This window comes from Lepidochelys kempii, chromosome 10, assembly GCF_965140285.1.
Source record: "Lepidochelys kempii isolate rLepKem1 chromosome 10, rLepKem1.hap1, whole genome shotgun sequence".
Lineage (NCBI taxonomy): Eukaryota > Metazoa > Chordata > Testudines > Cheloniidae > Lepidochelys > Lepidochelys kempii.
Window position 1 is genome coordinate 401,985 of NC_136389.1, and position 11,966 is coordinate 413,950.

The 11,966-nt window shown below is 45.4% G+C and overlaps 1 protein-coding gene across 2 annotated transcripts in view; it reads right to left on the reverse strand.

Annotated features, from left to right (window-relative positions):
* LOC140918024 (BTB/POZ domain-containing protein KCTD5) overlaps positions 1-11,569 on the reverse strand; it is a 68,382-nt gene extending 56,813 nt beyond the window's left edge. The window contains exon 1 of one of the 2 annotated variants that reach the window (XM_073361566.2): positions 11,277-11,569. In XM_073361566.2, the coding sequence (XP_073217667.1) occupies positions 11,277-11,519 (243 nt within the window). In that variant the 5' untranslated portion in view covers positions 11,520-11,569. The remainder of the gene's footprint in view (positions 1-11,276) is intronic. The other variant, XM_073361567.2, reaches the window with a different exon arrangement.
* Between the last annotated feature and the right edge of the window lie 397 nt (positions 11,570-11,966).

Here is an 11,966-nt window from a genome sequence, read left to right on the forward strand (position 1 = left end):
TGAGGTTTAGAGATACGAACCAACCCCACGGCTTTAAAAATGCAGTTACTGGGGCTAAGATCCTCAAGCTGAACATGAATTCATGGATAAATATGTTGAGTGCTCTCAAGTCAAGAAAGGTGGTAAAACCCTTGTCATCTCTGGGATAAAAAATTAATGGAAATCGAATCCCAACGTATTGAGAAACCTATTCTATTGATCCAAACTGCAAAAGGATGAAAACACCTTTTACTGATCCTGTGGGATGGACAGGAAAGTTGGTGGTTTGGAGGCACGGAGTGATACCGTACTGGAGAAACTATCAACTCCACGTCACCTCAAAGACGAACAGTGGTCTCCAAATAGGGAAGTGGGAGTTGAGGAAAAAAACCAACCAATAATTGGTTCAGGTATCAACTTCACCTTTAAACATTCTGTTTGGAAAAGAAAGAGGGCCATGAGGTCATAGATGATGATCTGTGCTTCTTCCTACAGGATCTGAATGTCTGCTTACTGAAATAAGAAGGCTGAGATAACTTCTGGTATTTGAATGGTGCTTTTCTTTTGAAGGGCTGTTGATAAAGAGCCTGGGATCTCAACATTGACTTAGAATTCTTTAATTTCTCCTGTGTCTCATCTGTGCAGACACTAAAGAGATCTAGGCCACTTCAAATGGGTTATCTTGCACCTTTTATGGACAAACCAGAATACTTTAGACAGCCAGCTCATCTGTTGGTCTGCAGTCACTACTGTCCCCAAGTGGCTGTGCCTGAGGCATCACAAGCAGATTTTAATGAATACTTCTGCTTTTTATAAATCAGGCATCAAGTCTTCCACCCACTTCCTTAAGCTCCTCAGGAAGATGATTCAATAAAAGGGGATCTTGTCTTCAGAATATTACAGTCCAACCTCGATATGATGGACACCAATCTTACAAACAATCAGTTATACAAATATCCTTCATCAGGGGTTTGGGAAAATCACATAACAAAAGTGAAGAAGAAAAAATTGACCTTTATTTCTCATCCAATATCTTCAATGCACTGGAAATAAATTTGCACTAGTTTGAAGAAGAAGAAAGTGATGCAGGGCACCATACTGCAACTTATGCATTCTACCTCCTGTAATTTTGAAATGTTCAGTTTCATGAACTTTTTGATTTTATGAACTCCTCTGTCTCCAACTGGTTAGTAAAATAGGGGTTCACTATAGTCATATAGAGCCAGCAGAGGTGACAAAGGAATCTGATGTCTGGTGCAGAAGATCCATCTTCCCAGGGTGGTTTTTCACTATGATTCATCTATTGCTTGGGGTCGTTTTATACAATTTCCCAACCGCCAGTTTTTCATTTGTTGCAGAAAAGAAAAGCAAGCCTTTCAGGAGAGATTTAGTGTAATCCATCTGCCTTCTAACAAGCTGTCATGATTGAGACTAGTGCTACTTGTAAATCCTTGTCCAATGTCCATAAAGCCTTCGCTGATGACTAAGAACATAAGAATGGCCATACTGGGTCAGACCAAAGATCCATCCATCCCAGCATCCTGTATACCGACAGTGGCCAATGCCAGGTGCCCCAGAGGGAGTGAACTTAACAGGTAATGATCAAGTGATCTCTCTTCTGCCATCCATCTCCACCCTCTGACAAACAGAGGCTAGGGACACCATTCCTTACCCATCCTGGATAATAGCATTAATGGACTTAACCTCCATGAATTTATCCAGTTCTCTTTTAAACTCTGTTATAGTCCTAGCCTTCACACCTCCTCAGGCAAGGAGTTCCACAGGTTGACTATGCACTGAGTGAAGAAGAACTTAGAATCATAGAATCATAGAATATCAGGGTTGGAAGGGACCCCAGAAGGTCATCTAGTCCAACCCCCTGCTCAAAGCAGGACCAATTCCCAGTTAAATCATCCCAGCCAGGGCTTTGTCAAGCCTGACCTTAAAAACCTCTAAGGAAGGAGATTCTACCACCTCCCTAGGTAACGCATTCCAGTGTTTCACCACCCTCTTAGTGAAAAAGTTTTTCCTAATATCCAATCTAAACCTCCCCCACTGCAACTTGAGACCATTACTCCTCGTTCTGTCATCTGCTACCATTGAGAACAGTCTAGAGCCATCCTCTTTGGAACCCCCTTTCAGGTAGTTGAAAGCAGCTATCAAATCCCCCCTCATTCTTCTCTTCTGCAGGCTAAACAATCCCAGCTCCCTCAGCCTCTCCTCATAACTCATGTGTTCCAGTCCCCTAATCATTTTTGTTGCCCTTCGCTGGACTCTCTCCAATTTATCCACATCCTTCTTGAAGTGTGGGGCCCAAAACTGGACACAGTACTCCAGATGAGGCCTCACCAATGTCGAATAGAGGGGAACGATCACGTCCCTCGATCTGCTCGCTATGCCCCTACTTATACATCCCAAAATGCCATTGGCCTTCTTGGCAACAAGGGCACACTGCTGACTCATATCCAGCTTCTCGTCCACTGTCACCCCTAGGTCCTTTTCCGCAGAACTGCTGCCTAGCCATTCGGTCCCTAGTCTGTAGCTGTGCATTGGGTTCTTCCGTCCTAAGTGCAGGACCCTGCACTTATCCTTATTGAACCTCATCAGATTCCTTTTGGCCCAATCTTCCAATTGGTCTAGGTCCTTCTGTATCCTATCCCTCCCCTCCAGCGTATCTACCACTCCTCCCAGTTTAGTATCATCCGCAAATTTGCTGAGAGTGCAATCCACACCATCCTCCAGATCATTTATGAAGATATTGAATAAAACCGGCCCCAGGACCGACCCCTGGGGCACTCCACTTGATACCGGCTGCCAACTAGACATGGAGCCATTGATCACTACCCGTTGAGCCCGACAATTTAGCCAGCTTTCTACCCACCTTATGGTGCATTCATCCAGCCCATACTTCCTTAACTTGCTGACAAGAATACTATGGGAGACCGTGTCAAAAGCTTTGCTAAAGTCAAGAAACAATACATCCACTGCTTTCCCTTCATCCACAGAACCAGTAATCTCATCATAAAAGGCGATTAGATTAGTCAGGCATGACCTTCCCTTGGTGAATCCATGCTGGCTGTTCCTGATCACTTTCCTCTCATGCAAGTGCTTCAGGATTGATTCTTTGAGGACCTGCTCCATGATTTTTCCAGGGACTGAGGTGAGGCTGACTGGCCTGTAGTTCCCAGGATCTTCCTTCTTCCCTTTTTTAAAGATTGGCACTACATTAGCCTTTTTCCAGTCATCCGGGACTTCCCCGGTTCGCCACGAGTTTTCAAAGATAATGGCCAGTGGCTCTGCAATCACAGCCGCCAATTCCTTCAGCACTCTCGGATGCAACTCGTCCGGCCCCATGGACTTGTGCACGTCCAGCTTTTCTAAATAGTCCCTAACCGCCTCTATCTCCACAGAGGGCTGGCCATCTCTTCCGCATTTTGTGATGCCCAGCGCAGCAGTCTGGGAGCTGACCTTGTTAGTGAAAACAGAGGCAAAAAAAGCATTGAGTACATTAGCTTTTTCCACATCCTCTGTCACTAGGTTGCCTCCCTCATTCAGTAAGGGGCCCACACATTCCTTGGCTTTCTTCTTGTTGCCAACATACCTGAAGAAACCCTTCTTGTTACTCTTGACATCTCTGGCTAGCTGCAGCTCCAGGTGCGATTTGGCCCTCCTGATAACATTCCTACATGCCTGAGCAATATTTTTATACTCTTCCCTGGTCATATGTCCAACCTTCCACTTCTTGTAAGCTTCTTTTTTATGTTTAAGATCCGCTAGGATTTCACCATTAAGCCAAGTTGGTCGCCTGCCATATTTACTATTCTTTCGACTCATCGGGATGGTTTGTCCCTGTAACCTCAACAGGGATTCCTTGAAATACAGCCAGCTCTCCTGGACTCCTTTCCCCTTCAAGTTAGTCCCCCAGGGGATCCTGGCCATCCGTTCCCTGAGGGAGTCGAAGTCTGCTTTCCTGAAGTCCAGGGTCCGTATCCGTAACTTCCTTTTATTTGTTTTAAACCTGCTACCCATTAATTTAATTTGGTGGCCCCTAGTTCTTATATTATGGGAACAAGTAAATAACTTTTCCTTATTCACTTTCTCCACACCACTCATGATTTTATAGACCTCTATCATATCCCCACTTAGTCTCCTCTTTTCCCAGCTGAAAAGTCCTAGCCTCTTTAATCTCTCCTCACATGGGACCCGTTCCAAACCCCTAATCATTTTAGTTGCCCTTTTCTGAACCTTTTCTAATGCCAGTATATCTTTTTTGAAATAAGGGGACCACATCTGTACGCAGTATTCAAGATGTGGGCGTACCATGGATTTATATAAGGACAATAAGATATTCTCTGTCTTATTCTCTATCCCTTTTTTAATGATTCGTAACATCCCGTTTGCTTTTTTGACTGCCGCTGCACACTGCATGGATGTCTTCAGAGAACTATCCATGATGACCCCAAGATCTTTCTCCTGATTAGTTGTAGCTAACTTAGCCCCCATCATATTGTTTGTATAGTTGGGGGTATTTTTTCCAGCGTGCATTACTTTACATTTATCCACATGAAATTTCATTTGCCATTTTGTTGCCCAGTCACTTAGTTTTGTAAGATCTTTTTGAAGTTCTTCACAGTCTGCTTTGGTCTTAACTATCTTGAGCAGTTTAGTATCATCTGCAAACTTTGCCACCTCACTGTTTACCCCTTTCTCCAGATCATTTATGAATAAGTTTAATAGGATTGGTCCTAGGACTGACCCTCGGGGAACACCACTAATAAACCCTCTCCATTCTGAAAATTTACCATTTATTCCTACCCTTTGTTCCCTGTCATTTAACCAGTTCTCAATCCATGAAATCTTCCCTCTTATCCCATAACAACTTAATTTATATAAGAGCCTGTGATGAGGGGCCTTGTCAAAGACTTTCTGGAAATCTAAGTACACTATGTCCACTGGATCCCCCTTGTCCACATATTTGTTGACCCCCCGCAAAGAACTCTAATAGATTGGTAAGACATGATCTCCCTTTACAGAAACCACGTTGACACACAACAATTTATGCTCTTCTATGTGTCTAACAATTTTATTCTTTACTATTGTTTCAACTAATTTGCCCAGTACTGACGTTAGACTTACCGGTCTGTAATTGCCAGAATCACCTCTAGAGCCCTTCTTAAATATTGGCCTTACATTAGCTATCTTCCAGTCATTGGGTGCAGTAGCTGATTTAAAGGACAGGTTACAAACCATAGTTAATAGCTCTGCAATTTCACATTGGAGTTCTTTCAGAACTCTTGGGTGAATGCTGTCTGGTCCCGGTGACTTGTTCCTGTTAAGTTTCTCAATTAATTTCAAAACCTCCTCTACTGTCACTTCAATCGGTGACAATTCCTCATATTTGTCACTTACAACAGACGGCTCAGGTTTGGGAATCTCCCTAACATCCTCAGCCGTGAAGACGGAAGCAAAGAATTCATTTAGTTTCTCCACGATTACTTTATCGTCTTTAAGTGCTCCTTTTGTATCTCGATAATCCAGGGGCCCCACTGGTTGTTTAGCACTGCAGCCACAGACTTCAGCCACTCTGACTAATAAATTCAGTTCCAAGATGCCAACTAATCTACAAGTCTTTTCTTGACATCTGGAAGCATCAAACTGAGTGCATTCACAACTCTAGTGAGCAAGTCTGGGAAGGATTTAGCTTTTCCAGGGTGACATCAATGATGTGTGTTACCACATCCTCTGGGGAAAAAGAGGAGTTGTTTGGATTGTAGCTTATAGCCTCTTCCTCAGGAACATGCTCTTAATTACCTGAGAATTTGGAATCAACTTCTAAGGGGCAGATGTGCTTTGATAGGCTTAGAAACTGATCTCACTGGGGTTAGTACAATATGGTGGGGAAACACTAAGAACTTGCCTCTTAGATTGCAGACCCCGAGGCTGTGTTGCCCAGGAAGAACAACATGGATACCACTCTGAAACTTGCCCAGGAAGGTTAGTTGGCTATAGAGGACAGGTGCTGAAAGGACAAAGTGGATATCAATGGTTCCCATTAAGAATACAAAGAAGGTGGAGCTTGAAACCCTGACAAAAAGGGTTATACGAAAGTAATCTGTGTTGAAGGGGAACAAAGGAAGGCATAGTTTTAGGAGTAGTGAACTGAGGACCCTCCAGAGCCTACAACTCTGTAGCATTCAGAGGGGAATTCTGTGCTCCAGGGGGATTGTAGTGGGGCAGCTGCCCCACTCCTGGAGAACAGGGATTGAAAGCAGCCAAACTAGGCTGATTGGGGAAGCAGCCACGGCTGTGGCCAGCTCAATTAGGGCCCATCTGGCCCTGACAAGAGGGCTGTGGGGCCAGGAGATGGAGGAGTCTCACTCTAGCCCTAGAGGGAGAAGGGCTAGCTGCCTGAGATGAAGGTAGCTGAACTGGAGCAGTGCTGGGGAGTTCCAGCATGGTAAAACCCCAGGCTGCAGGCCATGTTGAAGGCCTACAGAGGTACTGGGGCTACAGAGGTCCAGCCTGGGGATAGGCAGAGGCAGCTGGTCCAACTCCCTTGCCAATGATGAGTGGCCATTATAGACTGCAGTCCACTCCAGTGAAAGGGGGCTAGATGATGCCTGTCAGTAGCCACTGAGGCAAGGTGGGTTTAGAGGGTTGGGGATTCCCCTGGGAGGGAAAACCCAGAGTAATGGGGTACTGCTGGGAGCAGAACCCCGAGGTAAAGAGGCACCGGGGTCTGGGAGGGACACGGGCACTAGTAGCAGGTGAGACACCAGCCTGCAGAGGATGCTCCGTACGCTGGAAAAGAGCTAATTCCCAGATGACCTGCAGGAGGCACCGCACCGGTGAGTCATCACTTCACTACAGGGATCCTCAGCATGGGGAAGCGGGGGAGAGATCATATTGGTCTTGGGTTCGGCTAACCTGGAGATGGATCCAGACATGGAGAGAGCAAAATAGAGTCCTCCAGTTGTATTAATGGCCTCCTTGTTTGGAAAGGATATGGACTGTTTATGCAGCAGGAGACCAAAGACACAACTAAGTTTAATAAAATGGTAATAATGGCTGCCTTTAACTACTTGCATATCAACTGGTTAAATATCAGCCCATGTAACCAACTCTTCACTGCATAAAAATGTATATACGTAAAATACTAACTTTAGCTATCACTGTAGAAAAAACTATTTGCTCTCAATCACTCTATTGGTAGTACTGAAAAGACATTTCTGACCAACTGGAAGCAGATGAATCAGAAGATGTGCTGCCTCACTGTTGAGAAGGTACATGGGCCCATCCTTCTGACACACACATATAAACTGTTCCAAAGTAAGATGAAATCCACCCCCACCCACAGTCACAGATTCCAAGGTAAGAAGGGATGACTGTGACCATCTAGTCTGATCTCCTGTATGACACAGGCCATAGAATTTCCCCAAAATAATTCCTAGACCAGATCTTTTACAAAAACATCCAATCCTGATTTTAAAATTGCCAGTGATGGAGAATCCACTGTGACCCTTGGTAAACTGTTTCAGTAATTACTCTCACCATTAAAAATTTACACCTTATTTCCCATCTGAATTTGTCTAGCTTCAAGTTTCAGCTACTGGATTATGCTATACCTTTTGTCTGCTAGATTGAAGAGCCCATTACTAAATATTTGTTCCCCATGTAAATACTTATAGATTTGTAGAGACTTATAATCAATTTCCATAGATTTCTGGGCTGTGGTGCTATCTACAAGCATATCCTAAGAGCAGAATCTTTTCAAAGATGGATTTTCACTACTGTAATTTTCCCCATATTTCCCGTCCTTTACTAAAAATGTTCATCCCTTACATATGTACAAAATACTCTAAATTTTTCTGATTTTGAGAATGTCATATTTGAGTGTACAATTTAATGCTAAGTACAAGATAACTAATGTCTATTTTACGTGCATTTTACAAACTGCCCAGTCACTGCAAAAGGCCTGCCAGACCTACATTCTCATCTTCAATTTCAGCCTGACTTCAACCTTCTAGTTGAGTCACTACTAGTGAGTTACTCCTGGGAGAATTCTGTGCCAAAAAGCAAAACAAAAAATAAATTCTGTACACAGTATTTTCAAATTCTGCAAAATTCTGCCTATTTTATTTGTCAAAATAACACAATACAAATCACACCAGTTTCAATTATTTTTGGTCATTTATTTCAAAATACCTGTCAGTAAGTATATCTGTAACCATACAGAAAACAAAAAAGATTCAGGCAATGTTTTTTGACAAATAGATTCCTTACGAGGCATATTAATAATTCATTTAAAGTACAATACATAACTGTATTTCCCACATCCCTGAGAAGCAATGCAAAGACTTGGGGGAGTCAGGGGTAACAGAGGAGCTGAGGGAGAGGGAAGTAATTGCTAGGAAGCAGCCTGAGTGTGAACTTGGATGGTGTTGGTAAAAGTGGGATGGGATGGGAGAAGTGTGGAACAGGGTTTTTTGGACGGGAAATTGTTAGGAAGCTTCCCCCATGCAGACCCTGGCTGACTCTTAGCTTTTCTCATTCAGTCAGGCATCCCCTCCCCCATCCCCATGTAACCCTGCACCTCCACTCCCATTCAGCTCCTTCCCCAGTCTGTCCTCCCCCACTAGCCCTTACGAGCCCCATCTGAGCCCCCAGCAGCACCACAAAATGTCTGTCTCCCGACCTGCGCGTAACAATCGCTGTGAAGAAGGCAGGCTCTTTCTCTACCCCAAAAGCTGCTGCTGCTCTGTTCTATCACCATAGTGCCCTCTGGTGGACAAAAGGCAGAACTGCAGCAACTTTCCAGCCCAAGTTATTTTCTGCTGAGGCTGCTCTGTCCATAGAATATCAGGGTTGGAAGGGACCTCAGGAGGTCATCTAGTCCAACCCCCTGCTCAAAGCAGGACCAATCCCCAATTTTTGCCCCAGATCCCTTTATGGCCCCTTCAAGGATTGAACTCATAACCCTGGGTTTAGCAGGCCAATGCTCAAACCACTGATCTATCCCTTCCCCCTTTTCTAGCGCCTTAGCACTCTCTGGTGGGCAAAAGACAGGACTGAAGCAACTTTCCGGCAGAAGCTTTTTTTGTACGCAAAAAATTAAAAATGTCTGGCTCATTAATTATGCACGTGCGCAGTGGTGCAGAATTCCCCCAGGAATGGTGAGTGGTACCAACATATACAGCAATGAGATAACACGTGTTTGTTATTAGAGATTAACACACCGACGTCTGATAGCCTGTGCTCTTACATAATAGTTTGATTAGCAGCACTCTGTCATCTTGTTATGAACTACACACCAATTACTAATTTGCATCATTTCAGGCAAAGAAATGGTTTAAACATCACCACAACAGATTCATAAGCATACTCTCCACTCTATCAAAGTCGTTAATGAAAATACTGAACAGTGTGGACCCAAGAGAAACGTATATCCCCCAGTTTGACAGAAAGCCATTGATATCTACTCCTTGGAAATAGCCTTTGAACCAGTTATGCACCTATCTTATAATATTTCCATCTAAATTTAATTTCCCTAATTTGTTTATGAGACTGTCATATGGGACAGGGTCAAATGCCTTACTAAAGACTGTATATGTCCTATTTATTGCTTCCTCTCCATGCACTAGGTCAGTTAATTTATCAAAGAAGAAAATAAGCTTCGTTTGACATTATTTGTTCTTGATAAATCCATGTTGACTACTACTCATCTCCTTATTACCCTTTAGGTTACAATAAACTGATTGTCCCAGTATCTTTCTGGGTATCAAAGTTAAGCTGATGTGTCTATAATTACCCAGTTCTGGTTTTCCCCCTTTTTGAAGTTATCTACTATGTTTGCCGTTCTCCGGCCCTCTGGTACCTCACCCTTCCTCCATTAGCTCCCAAAGACAATTGCTAAAAGTTCAGAGATTGCTTTGGCTAGTTTCTTAAGTACTCAAAGGTGAATTTCATCTGGCTCTGTCAATTTACATACATTTAACTTATCTAAATATTCTTTAAACTTGTTCTTTCCCTATTTTTCTCCTAATATACTTATACAACCTCTTCTTGCCTTTTTTTCCCCTTACTCATTCAGTGCCTTAGCCTTTTGGATTTTGCCTCCAATACGCTTTTCTTTTCTTCTGTATTTAATGTAATCTTTTGTATAGCAATGGCGTCACTCAGTTTCAGAATTCACAAATTGTAAACTATGGGATCACGACAATGCAAAATTGACCTGACAGGATTTAAATAAAACATCTATGCACCATGACAAATAAAAGCTTACTCAATAAATAAAAGTGACCTAGAAATTCACACAGACCTTGTGCTCCTTTTAAGAGATTTGTAGGGCACTTCAAATGGTCATGGGTGTGATACAAGAACCAAACACCAATTAACTATATGGGTAGTCTGTAGGAATTGGCCTGTTCCAGCCCCCACGATCAACTTGATCAACTGAACAGCTTCATAACAGTAGATTCATATTACATAATCTTAAAGGACTCCTTGGATTATGGTACTGCAAACACCTCTGAATGTTCTATTACCATTTTTAAGACTAACAAAGAAAAGGGGGGGGAAAAAAGAAAATAAATGTATATCTGTTCCCACGAAATGAAACTTCACACTTCCTTCTAACCTATATGGGATTCTCTTCAATTTAAAGTATTATACAGCAAAGAAAAAAAAAGGAGTTTTGTCCCCCATTGTTAATTTACTCTTAGGATACTAAAGGCTCGGTTGGTAAATTACAAAGCAAAATTAACACAGAGCTTCTCTGAATACAACTAGTAAATACCCCTAAAAAAGCCTGGCATGTTTCTAGGTTGCCAGGGTTATCCCCAGCCCTGCCTACCCCTCCTGGCCCACACCCCCTAGACACCTTTACCTCAGATTTCCCGTGTTCAAAGCCTGCGGTTTCTCCTTAGAGGATTTTAATTGGGGTCGTGAGACAGAGAGAACAGAGATGGCTCAGAGCGCTAGCACAGGGAAGCGTGCGGATGTCCTGGGAGACAAGGGGGGACCATTCTCTCCCCTGACTGGACTCCAGGGCAGGCTGGGATCTTAGGTGCCGCTCTCGCCCTGGGCCCAGGACGCGGTGGTAGTGGTAAAAAGAAGACGTGGGCCGGATTCCCCGCAGCACAAGCAGGTCCCAGCCCCCTTTGGCTCGTCTAGGGAGGGGCCCTGGCCTAACCCTACCCGGATGCGGCTGGAAGCAGAGCCCGTGCGGCGAGAAGAGAGGGACCTCCACGGCCCGCGCGGGTTGGCCCAGATCACGGGGGTCCCTGCGTCGGCCTCACCTTGTCCGAGTCCAGGTCGGGGTCGGCTTGGCAGAGGCGGAAGAGGAAGGACTTGGGGTCCCTGCAGAGCGTCTGCCGGGTGGTGAGGAAGCAGGTGCCCCCCACGTTCAGCCGGACCCATTTACCTGGGACCCCACTGGGGGAGGCCCCCGAGCTGCAGCGGCGGCAGGGCCCGCCGGTCCCCGCCAGCCCAAGGACGCCCATGGAGGGAACCGGGAACTCGCAGTGATTCTCCGCCGCCATCCTCACGCCAGCGCCGGAAAGGTCCAACCCGGATATCGGTCGCCCGACGCCCTCCCGCGCGCACCCTCCTACCGGAAGTGCCCGTCGCAATACCGATCCCCCAGGCCCTTCCTGCCGGAAGCGGTCCGGCCGATACCAATCCCCATGCCCCGGCCTTTGCGGGACCCACGACGCCGCAGCTGGACGTGCACAACCCCGAGACTCACCGTTCCCACGCCCCCCTCCCGGAGAGCACCGACCCCGCCGGGCGACGCAGCCACGTCACATACTCCCCCCCCCCCACGGCTCCTCGAGACAGGAAGTGTCCGCTCGGATTTCTTTTCCCCCCGTCTCGCACGCTGACGTGACATCCGCCGGAAGTACCCGCCGCGGGCACGTTCGTCCTCCACGCGGCGCGGCTCCTCAGGCGACGGCGGGCGCTAGCCCCCTCAGGCTGCGGCAGGCCCG